General features: G+C 56.9%; 1 protein-coding gene across 14 annotated transcripts in view; it reads left to right on the top strand.

The window, feature by feature from the left end:
- ANO1 (anoctamin 1) overlaps window positions 1-9,302 on the top strand; it is a 73,134-nt gene extending 63,832 nt beyond the window's left edge. For all 14 annotated transcript variants that reach the window (XM_036326352.1, XM_036326349.1, XM_036326343.1 and 11 more), the window contains 4 exons: window positions 2,949-3,001; window positions 3,920-4,104; window positions 6,973-7,078; window positions 7,772-9,302. In XM_036326352.1, the coding sequence (XP_036182245.1) occupies window positions 2,949-3,001; window positions 3,920-4,104; window positions 6,973-7,078; window positions 7,772-8,014 (587 nt within the window). In that variant the 3' untranslated portion in view covers window positions 8,015-9,302. The remainder of the gene's footprint in view (window positions 1-2,948; window positions 3,002-3,919; window positions 4,105-6,972; window positions 7,079-7,771) is intronic.
- Window positions 9,303-15,342: the final 6,040 nt, after the last annotated feature.

The following is a 15,342-nucleotide window of genomic DNA, read 5'->3' as shown; positions in this document are numbered from 1 at the left end:
CTCTCTGAGTCCCTTCTGGTCTGTGATGCTGCCTCCCCCTCGCCTCCCCTCTCCTCCCCCCCCCAATCCCCCATCACATGGGTCGGAGCTCAGCGCACGTGAAGGCCCCAGAGTCAGTGTTTCAGTCCCTGTGGACCAGGAGGCCTCGTCCTCGAGTCAGAGCAGCTGGGTTTCCATCTCACACGTTAAATGTAAGAAGCCAGTCTTCGCTCGTGGGCCACCCAAACCCAGGCGACGCTTGCAGACCCCCCGGAGACGGAGACACGGCAGCAGGCTTCCGTTAGCGCATCATGCCTGCTCCGAGGACCACCCCCGGGGAGCAGGTCTGGCATCGAACGTCTCCTGGGGGTTCAGCTGTCGGGTGGCAAGATCCTGGGTCCCACTTTCCAGATGGGAAAACCGAGGCTAGAGGGTTGACAGCCGTGCGGGGACGAGGAGAGTGGCCTCCAGAAGCTTGTGCTGCACCAAAGGCCTCGCCAGGGGTGGCAGGGGCCTGCTCGCCACACACCGGACAGTCCTTGGGAAAGCTGGACCCCGTGCCCAGTGGCAGTAAAGAGCGTGACCTCCTGTCACTCTTCCTTTTGATTCTCAGGTGCCCGCAGGCCCCGGTCCGGTGTTTGCTTTGGCGCCCTTTGCTTGGCAAAGCCTGGCTGCCCCCTGCAGCCACATCCCGAAAGTTGCCAACCCACCAGGGTGGGGGGAGCCTGGCAGCCTCCGGCCTCTGCGCTCCGCTGTGGCCGTTGTTCCCACCGCGAGCCAGGCTTGGAGCAGGTCTCCGGGGCCTGGGGGAGGTTGGCTCTGTTTTTCTCTCGTTCTTGCGGATCACCGCCCACTTCCTGGTTCCTGTATGGTTGGTTGGAGGCATAATCTGCCTCCTTTCACGGATTTATTTATGGGCTTCTTCGCTGTAACCTTTTCCTGAAGAGGCTTTTGTATTCCTCCTGTGATCCATGCAGGGCCCCGAGGGGACGGAGGGCCCCAGTGGCCCCTGTGACCTGCACCCACGGGCGGGGTGGCTGCGGGAAGCTCTGCCACAAAGGCCCGACGCCTCCATCGCGCTGCCTGGGCACGGAGAGGGGGGAGGGGTGCGGCGTGGCCCTGCAGGGGACCCAGCCCTGTGCGTGGGAACCGGCTCCAGCTTCCCAGCCCTGACCTCTGACACCAGATTAACCCGCTTCCGGCTCTCAGCCTTCTTCTGCGGAGCCTCCGGGAACAAACTCCCGCCGGCATTCGGCTCCGGGCACCGCGTATGGTCACGGGTGGCTGCACAGCCCTGTCCTGTTCCTGGAAATGGGGCTCAGCACCTGGGACGGCAGAGGCACCTTGAAGAAGGCGGCCCCCCCACCCCACCCCCATAAAGGAAGCCCAGAGGTTTTTCCCACAAGCATGGTCCCTGGTGCCTGGGGATCCGCAGGGCGGCCGTCCTCACCATGGAGCTCGGCCAGGCACCTGGGGAGAGTCACAACGCGAGACAGGCTGGTCTGGCCCTGGTTTTGCACTTGTTAAGCGGGACCCCACGATTCTGGTGTGGGGGCCACTCCGAGGACCACTGGCCGCCACGTGAAGTCGCTGTGGCACCTGCAAAACAGGTTTTGCTCCCAACTTTGGGAAAGCTCTGCTGGCCCACCCATTCCCCGCTGCCACCAGCCCGGCCATGGACCCGTTTCCTCGTGCTGAGCTCAGCTGCCTCCCAAGGGAGCCCCCGACCCAGAGACGGCAACCTTCCCCAGGCTACCTGAGCCCCAGCACCCCAGCTCTGAGGTCGCAAACCTAGGCCCCACAGGTGGGCCGCATGAACGGGAGACGGGCACACGCAGGATGCTGACACGGCCACGGAGCACGTGATGGGCCGAGTTCCTGCTCTCAGGGAAGACCAAAGGGAACCACACCAACTTGTGTCTGGATTGGGTCGGCCCTCCCACAGCCGCAGGACTGCTGACCGGAGGCAGGGCCAGCAGCAGGGGGCGCTGTCACAGAATCCTCACAGGCCGGTGGGGAGTAAGAGAGCTGGCCTCGGGTGCTGCCTCCAAGCCTGTGGTTTCTAGCTTCTGGGCCACACAGACCTGGAATCATGTCTTTGCAGACCACCAACATGCCCCCCCAAATCGGGACCTTAGGGGCGCCCAGGTGCTCACTGCTCTCCTGCCCCAAAGCAGCCTCCGCCCTGAGTAGAGAAACCCCACCCTCCACAGTCTTCCCTAGTGCCAGTCGCACCAACAGGCCAGGGTGGGCCGCGGTCCTCTCCCACCCTTTCCGAGAAGTGCTGGTTGTCCCCGGAATCAGATCTGGTTCAGCGACAGGGTTCCTGGCCCAACAGGACCGGGTTAGGGTCACTGGGCTAGGAGGCACTGGGCCCCTTCCCAGGAGTCGCAGCATCGAGGCCCTAACAGGCAGGGCCCCCAGATAAGGCACTTCCTTCCTGGGCCAGGCTGCCAGGGAGGCCGTGGGGGAACACCTGCTCCTCCAGGGCAGCCGGATCCTTCTCGCCTGCGCTCAGGTGCACGGGAAATGGTCATTACACCCAGGACGGGACCCGGCCTCAGCAGCCAGGACCCCGTGCTACCTCTGGCTTGTCCCTAAATACAGGGACAGAAGGAAAGAGCTGCCGTAACAGTTCTAGTCACCAACCCTCTGAGCTTGGCCGCGAGTTACCGTGCCGTGGGCTCTTATGGGCAAGAGCTGTACCCGACTTGAATCTTTGTTGTTGTAGAAAAAACGGCGGCGTCCAAGCCAATCAGTGGGTAAACAGGCTCACGGGAGCTTGTTCAGGACGACGGAGGGACCAGCTGGTGGGAAGCACTCGTTGAGAAGTTAGGATTTGCTTACAAGCAGCTGGTGGACCTGCAGGAGCCCAGGCTCTGGGGTCAGCAGGTGCCTGTCTGGGCCAGCAGCCGGGTCCCTGAGACCTGGCACAAGGGCTCTCTAACACTGTGCTTCTGCCTCCCCAGGAATCTGGTACAACATTCTCAGAGGCATCGGGAAACTTGCCGTCATCATCAACGTAAGTGACAGCGGTCGGGCACAGGGAGGCCCTGGCTGAGCTGGCTGGCAGCCCGTCGCCCCTCCCAGGGAGCTGGGCACCCTCTGCTTTCAACCTGGGTGAGGCCGCGGGCTGGCAGCAGCGTCTCCTCTTTAGAAGTGTCCCTGGGTCATGTTGAGACGTTGTGGGGAGCTTTAGGCAGGAATCACAGATCCTCCTGAACCTTTTCCTGCGACCTTGAGCAAAATTCTCCACCATGCCCACCTTGACCCCTGAGTCCACTCTCCCAAGAGTCCTGAGAATAAACAAGAGAGAGACAGAGACAGAGAGACATTGAGAAAGAGATTCCTCATTGGCAATCTTTCTGCTCTTTTTTTTTTTTTTAAGTGCCTGGCCGGTGTGGCTCAGTTGCTTGAGCATCGTCCCGGGCACTGAAAAGTTGTAGGTTCAATTCCCAGTCAGAGCACATGCCTGGGTTGCAGGCTCCATCCCTGGTAGGGGGTGTGCAGGAGGCGGCCGATGGATGTTTCACTCTCACATCGATGTTTCTCTAAACTCTCTCTCCCTCCTCTTCTCTCTCTAAAAATCAATTTTTAAAATCTTAAAAAATATATATAAAAAAAAAAAAAACACGAGGCATGAGGATTGTACAGTGGGTGTTGTTAGTCCTGTGTAACCAGAAGAAAAATGGAGGCACAGAGACGTTAGGTGACTAGCCCAAGGCCGCACAGCTAGTAGAGGCTGCCAGCATTCATCCCATGCCTTCCCACCCAGGGGTGATGTGTTCCCAGCTCCTTGGGCTGCCGGAGGGGCTGACGGGAATGCCCCCAACCCTTCCTGTGTTCACTGGGCCTTTGCTCACATCACTAACTCATAGGCAGTGTCCCACGAGCAGGCCCAGGGCCACGGGCCCTGTGCTCACCCTGCTGTTCCGCCCAGGCCTTCGTGATCTCCTTCACGTCCGACTTCATCCCCCGCCTGGTGTACCTGTACATGTACAGCAAGAACGGGACCATGCACGGCTTCGTCAACCACACCCTCTCCTCCTTCAACGTCAGCGACTTCCAGGACGGCACAGCCCCCAACGACCCCCTGGACCTGGGCTACGAGGTGCACGTCTGCAGGTACCCTCCCCGCCCCTCCCAGTGAAGAGCCCGCTTTCTGGGAGAACCCGGTTCAAGCCAGGATTCTTTCAGGGGCAAGTCACGGGACAGCTCAGTCGTACTGCGAGAAATAAAAGATCCCTTCGTTCTTTTAACTAGGAAGTCCAGAGTAGCTTCAGGCATGGCTGGATCCAGGTGCTGCCGGGTGCCATCAGGGCCACTCGGGTGCTGCCTCCCACCTTTGTCTCGTCCGTGCGGGCATGGTTTTCTGGCAGCAGGGAGGTCCCCCAGCAGCTCCTGCTTTGTACCCTTCGGCCCAGCAGTCCCAGTGGCGAGAATGTCTCCTGCCCAGTAGTCAGCAGTCCCAGGCCCGAGTCTCGTGGACTCTGCAGGTGCTGCTGATGGCGCTGCAGGAGCAGACACTCCCGGCTGGCGAGTGATCAGTGAGCAGCGACATGGTGCCCTGCGAGCTCTGTGTCAGGGAGGGGCCCATACTTCAACATACACATAGGTGGGCACATGCACCCAGGAAAGGCAGAGGATGACCTGCTCCAACCCTCCGCCTGTCCGACCGCAGGCAGGTGCCCCAGGAGCACCAGTACCTTTGTGTTGTCTGAATGTTCATGCCAAGAACACGCTCAGGCTTGACCTATTTGTCTAAACTGAATTTTAAAGGAAGGATGATTCTGAAGAAAGAAGGCAGGGAGGTAGGAGGCCATTTCATTAGAAATCCCCTCGGGAGTGTCAGTGCTGATGTCATAGGGTCAGCCTTGGGTCTTAGGATCAGGAAGCAGGTCACAGGCATTGGTTAAGGAGGCAGCTCCCCAGCCCATGCATTAGTTCAGGTGTCCTGCTCACGTAGTGGGAGGCCAGGGAGCAGGGTGAAGGCCCCATTATTTTAAGTAGCTTGCTGCTTTTACCCCCGTGGATGTGGAAGACCGTGGGCCAGACCACTGCACACCCCAGAATTCGCTTTCGGCCAGGTCCACCCCATCCTTTGGCCATGATCATGGGCTGCAGGTGCTGTGAGCTCCACACCTCCCCTGGCCACGCCCATGACAACCCACTTCCTGGAGGAGCTGGCTGTGGGAGGAGCAGCACGGAGCCCAGCCTGGGGCGGTGGGTGTGAGAGGCGGCAGAGCAGAGCTGAGAGCTGTGATGCTGGTGGCTACCATTTGTCCCTGTATTAAAACAGGCCTTGTCTCATGTAATGCTCACAGCCATCCCCAGAGAGGACATCAATATTGTTATTCTCCCCAGGGGAGCTAGCAGGTGGCTAAGGAGAGCCACGCAAGGGAAAAAAAAAAAAAAAATCATAGAGGTTAATGCAGGTGGTGGCATCTGGACAGATCTGTAAGTGGGCTTTGAGGGATGCATAGGAGTTTGCCAGGTGACCCAAACACATTTCCTAGTCTCCCGATGCCGCAGGCCTTGAGCACAGAAAGGAGGACACGTGTGTGGCTTCTGATGCTGGGAGAACACGGGCTGCCTGTTCCCATCAGAGTTCAGGTTGTGCAACTTCTGTGTCACTCAGCAGCTGGCACCAGACTGTGGGTTCCCAGCCCAATCCTATCTCCGGGGTTGGCAGCTTAGCCCTCCCATCCAGCTCACTCCAGAGATAACGCTCTGTGGGTGAGGAGCCCTGTCGGTTGTGTTCCCTGCTGCGTCTGCTCCCTGGATCGGGGCCTGGCACATGGTAGCTGTTCAGTAAAGGCACACGATGTGAATAAGTGAGGGAATGCCAGGCAGAGGCCCAGAGAGGCCAGGCGATTGTGCAGGGACACACAGCAAGGCAGTAACTGGATGGGGTCCAGGCCAGGGCTACTGTGCCCACAGAGCCGGTGCCGCCCCGCCTCCTCTCCCCCACTGGACCTCAGCTTTCCAGTGACCAGCACGGAGCACACCTGTGGCCCCCTAGCCTGGAAACTGCGGGCATTTTTCCTGAGGGCATTTCCAATGCAGAGGGGCATCAGCCCATTAAACCCAAGCACCCCCGGATTTCAGGGAGCAGTTGGATGGGCCTAGGTGGAGACAGAACCCTGGGTCCTCACCCTGGGCATCTCTGGGCCTGCGTGAAAGAGGAAGGGGATGGAGAGACCGGAAGCTCATGAGGTGCCCATCCCTCCCACTTGGCAGAGTGGTGGGCAGAAGGAGGGACAGAGGCAGGCTCAGGGGAGGGGTGTGAGGAGCTGGTCTCTCCGAACAGGAAGTCATTAGGCAATGTCTAAACATGATAACTGGGAAGGAGGGGTGGACTGTATTAGTCACAGATAAGGAGGTCACAGCCAAGAGGCTGTGGCTGGAAGAGAGAGGAGTGCCCCTGGGCACTGGGCCCCCTGGGGCAGTTGCCAGGCAGGCCCCGGCCACACCACTTGTATGTTTAACCCCCTCCACAGGCCACGCTGAGAAAACATGTCGTTCTTTCCAGTAGTTTCCGCTGCAAAGACTGGGCAGGTGGTTTTCAGACTGGGTTTCAGCAGACCCAGCCTGAGTGTTGTGGACAGCAGGCGTGGGTCGAGGTTAGGGGAGCCAGGCTTAGGGACCCCCACCCACTTCAGCCAGGGAAGCCCTGCTCACTTGGTTTGACCTCCCGGGGTTTCCGGTGGGACTTCTTTTGGAGATAGGGTTTCACCAGATGGTCCCAGAACCTCCTTCTGGGGGCCCACAGCTGGGCCTCCAGGGACACTTAACGGGTCCTCAACTTTCTGCAAAGCCCCTTGGACTCTGCCAGCCCACGGTGGCTCCTGGCCATCCCTCCAACATGGAGAGACTTCCTGTCCCCTGGGCGGCGGGGCTGCCCCTGCCGAGGCTGTGGCCTCAGGGGCCACGTGGTGCTGGGCAGAACCCCAGGGTCCTCTCGCAGCCCCCCATTCCTGCCGGCGTTTGCAGGTACAAAGACTACCGGGAGCCCCCATGGTCGGAACACAAGTACGACATCTCCAAGGACTTCTGGGCCGTCCTGGCAGCACGGCTGGCCTTCGTCATCGTCTTCCAGGTACGCCGGGGCCCCGCGTCCAGGAGTTTGAGAGTCTGTGTCAGGCAGGGTCCAGACGGCAGGGTTCCGAGCCGCGGAACTGCGGGCGTGCCCACGGAGGCATCAGCCGGAGTTCCGTCCTTTTGTGGGCTGTTTTCATGTTATTAATTGCTTTAAAGCCTTGACGCTTGTCTTATTTGGTGATGCGTGACCCAGCGGATCATCTCTGAAGCCTCCCAGCCAAGGAATTTCGATTCCTCCAGAGGCGTTTCCTATTGACGGAGCTCAGATTCTCAAGCAGGCCGGCTGCCCTGGCCGGTGGCTCGGTCGGTTAGAGCGTCACCCACTACCCCCAGGTTGTGGGTTCGATCCCCAGGTCAGGGCACATACAGGAATTCACCCAATGAATGATGAGCAAGTGGAATAACAAACCGGTGTTTCTTTTTCTCCCTCTCACTCCCTCTTTCTCTCTAAAAATCATAAATTTTAACTGTGAAATTTTCAAAAGAAGGCTAGCAAACATGTCGGGAGGAGCTGCTGGCAGGTTTCCTGCCTCAGTTATACCTTCCAGGAAACCGAGGCCCAGGAGCTCCAAGGGGGTGCCCAAGGCCACCGGCAGGGGCGTGACAGGGGGCGGTGCTGCCAGGTGGGGAGACCTGGGGAGCATTTTCCGGGGTCCTCCTCTCCACCCCCACACGCTGACGGTCCTTTCAGAACCTGGTCATGTTCATGAGCGACTTCGTGGACTGGGTCATCCCGGACATCCCCAAGGACATCAGCCAGCAGATCCACAAGGAGAAGGTGCTGATGGTCGAGCTGTTCATGCGGGAGGAGCAGGGCAAGCAGCAGCTGCTGGACACGTGGATGGAGCGGGGCCCGAAGAAGAGCGAGCCCTGCAGCAACCACAGCCCCCAGGCCGGCCCGGACGGCCCCGAAAACCACGGGGGCGCCCTGTAGCGGCCCCGGCGCCCGACCAAGGGGCACCTCTCCCGGGCAGGCGGCCCATCCCCACCAGGTCGGGTGGCTCCTGTGTTTGCAGCAAACCTTGAAGACCACCTTCTGATAGAACAACATTTTTTAAAATCTTTTTTCTGGGTTTCTGTTTTTTTCCCCTTGTTTTTGCACAAACCCATGATGCAGGGAATTTTTTATCTTTTCTCTTGGAGTTAATCAGAATGGTTGCTGGGATAGGGTGGTGCACGCGGCAGAGGCGGCCTTTGCAGGGCAGTCCTGGCGTCTCCCCCCCACCCCCAATGGCAGCCGTGAGCAGAGGCGCCGGGGAGCACCTTCTGTAATCCCCCTGGCACCCTGACAGGTGGGAACAGCACCCGAGGCCCTGGGCACATCTGGTGCCACCTGGAGGGGGAACAGAGAGGAATGAGCCATTTGAGACCAGTTCCCTGAGACCTCACCTGCCTCTCGGTCAGGAGAGCCAGCCGATTTCCATCACCTTTTCTATAGGCTCAGAAGCAGGCACTCTGGTCAGGGGAGGTGGCCTGGCCATGTCGGCCAGAGGGCGTGGGAGCGTCCAGCTTACGCCTGAGAGCCAGCGGGGGCAGGTCCCGTCAGGAGCCACACCTGTCCCCTCCCCTCCCCACCCCACCCCACCCCCGCGCCGGGAGCTGGCCTCACAGCTGTCCCCTTTCCTCATGGGCAACGCCCAGCGACAGGACAGCAGGCAGTGAGCGGTCACCCGGAGGCATCTGGGGGCGACAGTGGTTTCAGGAAGTCTAACGGCTCCCAGGGTTCGGTCACAGCTTTAGGATATTTATTGAGGGTTTGTGTTTTTTTTGTTTTTTTTAATCGATTCTACGGTGGATTTGAAGGGTTTTTTTCCTGTAGCTCAAAGGTGGAAGGAATTTCTTTTACTAGTGAACCAAGTATCATTGAGAGGAATTTAAAATACTGTTACTACCAAAGATTTTTATTAATAAAGTCTTCTATTTTGGTAACACTTCTCTATATTTTTACTCACAGGAATGTTACTGTTGGACAGTTAGGATTTTAAGAGCTTGTGTACACAGGTCTTGTGGGTGACGGGGTCCAAGCCTCGAGCACCCAGAGAAACACGGGAGGGAAGCAGACACACCGGCTGCCAGCCCTGGTCATAGTCTGCAGGCGGCGATGTCCCTCATGTGCTAAAATCGTGCCATCGGATGCTTCTGTGTTCCTGTGTACAGGAAGTTGTGTGAAATGGGGGTTTTGTATACGAATATTGTATTAAAAACTAGGTGATTACCAAAAATCCTCTCATGGAAACCTTTTTTTTTAAGCGAATGTGCACAGATCCGGAAGCCGTAGCTAGACATTCCCCTGGGTAAATGTGTGTGTGTGGCACCGTCCTCACGGAACACTGTCCGGTGACATCTGCCCCGGGAGGCTCCCCGGGCTCCCCCCGTGTCCCAAGCCCCAGGGCGGAGCTGAGAATTCGGGAGGGACTTGGGGGCATCCGTCGTCTTTGGTGAGACACATGGAGTGCTGTGGGTGTTCCTGGGACTTCCCCTCTGAGTGCGTGTGTGTGCACGGGTGTGTGTACATGTGTGCAGGGGCATGTGTGCGCACATGTTCATATGTGCATGTGTCTGTGCATGTGTATATGCTGGGGCTTGTGTGTGCGCATATGCGCTTATGTGTTTACTGGTATGTGTGCTTGTGTGTGCAAGTGTGTATTGGTGTGTGCCTATGTCTGTGTGCAGGGGCTTGTGTGTGCATGTGTTTATATGTGTTTATATGTCCTTGTGTTCACACGTGTGTTGGGATGGGAGTTGTCACACCTTCCCAGCAGCCTCTTCTATGAACCCCAAATCCTGACCCCTGCTCCCACCCAACAGAGTATTTGGGATTTCGTGGAGCTAAACCTTCCCGCCAACCTTTCGGGGACCAACCTAGAGTCACCAGTGTTTTCCTGTGGCTAAGTGGGGGCACCTGCTTTTAAACCACCACCGAGAACCACCATCATTTCGTGAAAGAAGGGGCATTTGTAATATCAAACTCCAGCGGGCAGCACACCCTGTCAGCTGGACACTCGCTCAGGAGCCGCTCGGGCTAGCGGGGTCCGCACACCTCCGGGCCTTCCCTGCCAGCCGCAAGCCTCGGGCGCCCTCTGGTGGCCACGTGCCTCCGTCCCCAAGAAAACCTCAGCAAACCGCAAGCGCCCAGTGTCCTGGTTACTCGCATTCAGAAAGGCCTTCTGAAGCTTTGGGACCGCACTCTAGGTCCTAAACGGAGGGCAGCACCCAGGGCCAGTGTCACAGGAACCCCTTCCTCTCCTGGGTCCTCCCTGAAGCCTGAGGGCTCATGGTGGCACCTGCCCCATTTGACAGATGAGGACACAGCATCAGAGCGGGGCGGTGACTTGCCCACGATCACAGGCTCCGTAGCACCTAAGCCAAGACCTTATGGAGGCTGGCACTCAGGGCCTACAGACATTCACTCATGGCACGCTCACAGAGAGAGCCATGGACCAAGCAGACAACGCCCCTGCTCTCGGGGGATGGCTTCTTACAGAGAGCGCCAGATGCTGAGCCAGAAAATGAACACCAAAACACGATAGCTTCAGAGGAAGAAAGGGGTGCTGATGAACATAAACAGGGGGTACCACGGACAGACTGAGTTGGTCAGGGAGGCCCCTGGGGAGCTGAGCAATGAGGAGCCAGAACGTAAAACCCTGGAGAGGAAGGCAGGACAGTTCAGGCAGCGGGAACAGCCAGTGCAAAGGTCCTGAGGCAACAGTGTGCTGGGCTAACTCTAGGAGCAGCAAGGACAGCGTGGCTAGAGCAAAGGGCAGGGGAGGCCACCAGAACCAACTCACGCAGAGACTCCCGGCCACGTGAGGACTGTGAGCTTGGTGCTAAGAGCCATGGCAAAGTGAGGGTGGTTTTAACCAGGCAGTGCCAGGATCTGATTCACATCTTACTCTTTGCAGCTGTTGGGTGGGAAGCCTGAGAGGAGAGAGCTGCAGAAGTCAGGTGAGCGAGGGTAGGCTTGGGCAGGGGTGGTAGAAGTGGTGGAGAAAGAGCAACAATGTCAGAAGGACTCACAATCTCGCAGTGGAAGGATTCCCCAGAGATCAGCTGGTCGGTCGGTGCCATTACTTCACAGCGGGCACAAGGAGGCCCAAAGAAGGTCATTGTTCCACTGTGGTCACACAGCAGGCTGCACAGCCATCTTTCGCACCCAGGCCCTGTGGCACCTAGTGCCGAACACTTTTGCTTCTGGCCCCTGGATGGTGTGGGAATGGGCAGGAGTCTGTCCCCGGCGTCTGATGTGGGGTTTTGGGCAGCCCTCCCCAGAGGGTGGAAGCTGGTGTGAGCTGCATCCAGCCCCACAACCTCCATTTGATAGGTTCAGAATTAGTTGATATTTGAGTGAATTTAATATAGAAAAACCAGTTACATCCACATAAAAATCCTGGCTTGCTGTTCTCTTGAAAATTCTCCCCCACTGATGACACGGCCCCATTTTTCACCGTGTCACCTCTCACGTGGGACTGGGGCCGGTTGCCCTTCTTCAGACGGTGCAAGTCCTCTCCACCCGCCACAGTCCACCTCCCACCCTCCCAAACGTGCCTGCCCACAGCCCACAGGGGCAGCTGAGACTATGGCTGCCGGAGCCACTGGCTTTCTAGACAAGCCCAGGGCAGGTCCTTTTCCTGAGATGCAGAACCAGCTGTGGGGGTCCCTGCAACAGGGCTTGGCCAAGGCGTGTGCTGGGACACAGCTGTCCTCACCCCAAGGCTGGACTCAGAGCCGGGCACCCACATCCCCACCTCCCACTCATTCACCTGCAGGCTCCTAGGGCCCAACGTGCTCCCTAAAATGACCCCCAACACAGGTGTCGGTGTCTCCACGCTTGGGCAGCACTCATTTACCATCCACGTTCTGCAGGAGCCACCGCCAAGTGGGAAAGTGCTGACCCTGCAAGGAACAGACCCAGAAGGAGCAGGGGCCCAGGCCGGGCACAAAGAAGGCACCAGAAGTGCCAAGTGAGTGAATGGATGATGGGTGGCTGGGAGGATGGATGGGTGGATGGATAAGTGGATGGGTGGATAGATGGGTGAATGGGTACATGGATAGGTGGTTGGGAGGATGGATGGATGGATGCATGGATGCATGGATGGGTGGTTGGGAAGACGGACGGATGGATGGATGGATGGATGGATGGATGGATGGATGGATGGATGGATAAGTGGATGGGTTGATAGAAGGGTGAATGGGTACATGGATGGGTGGCTGGGAGGATGGATGGATGGATGGATGGATGGATGGATGGATGGATGGATAAATAAGTAGATGGGTGAATGGGTGCATGGATGAGTGGCTGGGAAGATGAACGAATGGATGGATGGATAAGTGGTTAGGTAGACAGATCAGTGAATGGGTACATGGATGGGTGGTTGGGAGGGTGGATGGATGGATGGATGGATGGATGGATGGATGGATGGATGAGTGGTTAGGCAGACAGATCAGTGAATGGGTACATGGATGGCAGGCAAACAGACTGACACCTGAGCTTTTCTGCCTTTGGGCTGCGTGGACCTTAGAATCAACTGGCAGGGGTGTTGGTGGAGGAGGTTAGGGGTTACGTGGGAGATAGTTGATGCCTCTGGCCCGCAGATAGGCCCACAGCCTCTGGCAGAGGAGCTGACACCTGGCACACTGACTTGGGCAGCACAGACACCTCAGCCAGGTTTCCTCAGAGGAGTTGGTGTGAGCCCCCGGGGCCAGGATCCTGGGATGCACCTGGGGAAAAGGCAGCTTGTGAAACTGAGGCCTGATTTCCTCAGCTCTGCCGATACTTATTTACTGTGATCCACTCTCCCTCTCCCCTTCTCTTCCTCCCACCCCCATGCCCCCACTCTCCCCACACACTGACGTCTAACACAGAAAACTGCACGTACCTTAAGTATCTAGACAACTGCCACAAAACCCACACCGCTGTAGCCAGGACTCAGAAGCCTCCCTTGGTGCTCCCTTCTGGTCACCCCTCCTCACCCAGCTGTAACCAGGGTCCTGAACCCCTGTGCTGACTCCCAGCTGCGTTAACGCTGGTCCCTGCGTTTGTTTATAGGTGGCTGCTTCCCTCTGCTGGCTGCCTGTGGGAACTGCACTTTGGGAGGAAAAGAGCCTGCAGGCGGACCAGAGCTGGTTTTCTGTCTGCTGTTGGGGCAAATTACCACAAATTTAGTGGCTTCAAACAACACACATTTATTAACTTCTAGTTCCGTAGGTGAGACGTCTGACACAAGTCTCACTGGGCTAAAACCAAGGTGTCGGCAGGGCCAGACCCACCCCACAATCTTCAAGCCAGTGTCGGCTGGGGGTCCTTCTCACACTGCCATCTCTCTAGTTAGGTGGCATCAAAGTCGACAGAGTTAAATGGCAATTCACCAAATGGGAGGCAATGTTTGCACATCATATATCTGACGTGGGACTCATATCTGGAACATATGATTCTCTCTCTTCACTGATGTTTCTCCCTCTCGCTTTCTCTCTGAAATCAATAAAAAAAAAAATGCATTTTTTAAAAATTTACCATCACAAGCACCACCTATCTACAGAATGCTCCCAAATTCACATCACTGCCCAGATCTCTGTGCCAAACCCTCTTCCTGTACATCCCACTGCCCAGTCAACATGTCTAATAGGTCCTCCCCCAAACCCACCCACCCCCACCTTCCCCAGGTGAGTCAATGCACAAGCACCCTCAGTTCCTCTTGTTTGTGTCCACCCCAAATCTGAAGAGGGCCTCACCCCTCTCACCGCCTGCACTGCACTCGGTCCAGGGGCTCTCCTCCCTCGCCGGGATTAGTGCAGAGTCCCATGGCTTCTACTCAGAACAGTTCCTTAAAAATATTACGCAGAGCCCGGCTGGCGTGGCTCGGTGGGTTAAAGAATTATCCCTCTGTGCCAAGGTAGTGAGTTCGATCCCCGTCAGGGCACATACAGGAGTCAACCAATACATACATAAATGAGTAAAACAGCAAATCAACATCTCTCTCCCTCTTTCTCCCTCTCTAAAATCAATAAATTAAAAAGGTTTCAAATATATTACTCAGTTCATAGCAGCATTATGCATATAATAGCCAAAAGGTGGAAACAACTGGAATGTCCATCGGCTGATGACTGGTGAACAAATGTGGTCCATCCATGCATGGAAGACTTCTGCCCCATAAAAAGGAACCCACACTGACACCTGCTACGTCGTGGATGAACCTGGAAGACATTCTGCTCAATGAAAAGGAAGCAGGCTCCACAGGCCACGTGGTGTATGGTTCCAGTTGTATGAAATGCCCAGAATAGTCAAATCCAGAGACAGAAAGTAAATTAGCAGGTGCCAGGGGCTGGGGGAGGAGGAGGGAAGGAAGGGGCCGCTAAAGGGAGGCAGGGTCCTACTTGGGGTGATGAAAATGTTCTAAAATTAGCTAATGGAAAGGGTGGGACAACCTTATGAATAGACTAAAAACCAGTGGATTGTACACCTTAAAAGGGTAAGTGATATGGTATGTGAGTTATCGCACATCATATATATATATATATATATATATATATATATATATAATGTAACTCAAATGTCTTTGCTTCTCACTCTGCAGGGGCTCCATCTCAGCAGAAAAGCCGATCCTTACGTGGCCCCTCCCTGGCCTCCCCCTGCCTTCCCTCAGCCCCCACCCCCACGCCACCCCTACCTTCTCCCCCCCTCCCCCCCCAGCCCCCTTCCTGCAGCATTGACCTCAGGCACACTGCGCTTTCTTATCTGCGTTTTGTAAGCGAGTGTACTGATGACTAAGCTCTAGCAGGCAGGGACTTCCCGAATTTGTCCCCAGCACCTACTGCCTGGCATACAGTAGGCGCTCGATAAAGGCTAAAAAGCATTCAAAGCACCAATGACTACAACTTTAAAAATCAAATACCAATTAAAGTTAACCACCTAAATAAACCTGAGTCACCTTTTCCGCACACAGGTGCCTAGGGGGCACTAAAGGACATGCACCATCACCAATGTCAATAAATAAATGAATTTATCATCAGCAGCTGTCCTGCCACATTCCACAGGAAACGCAGGCCCGCCACCGGGGGTCTCGGGAGCTCCAAGGCCAAAGGTTACCATCAGGAGGGAGAAGGTCCGAAGGGCGCAGGCGCAGAGGCCGCCCCAGCCCGCGCCGGTATCCTGCCTGGGGCGCCCCCTGGAGGCGGCGGCGCCTCTCCCAGGCAGAAACGGCTACGGTCGGGTCCCGGGCGCATGCGTGAGTCCCGCAGTTCTCGCGAGGCTCCCGAGTTCTCGCG

The sequence above is a fragment of the Myotis myotis genome, unplaced genomic scaffold (genome assembly GCF_014108235.1).
Source record: "Myotis myotis isolate mMyoMyo1 unplaced genomic scaffold, mMyoMyo1.p scaffold_m19_p_10, whole genome shotgun sequence".
Taxonomy (NCBI): Eukaryota; Metazoa; Chordata; class Mammalia; order Chiroptera; family Vespertilionidae; genus Myotis; species Myotis myotis.
Note: the sequence above shows the minus strand (reverse complement) of the source record. Positions and strands in the feature narration are given on the sequence as shown.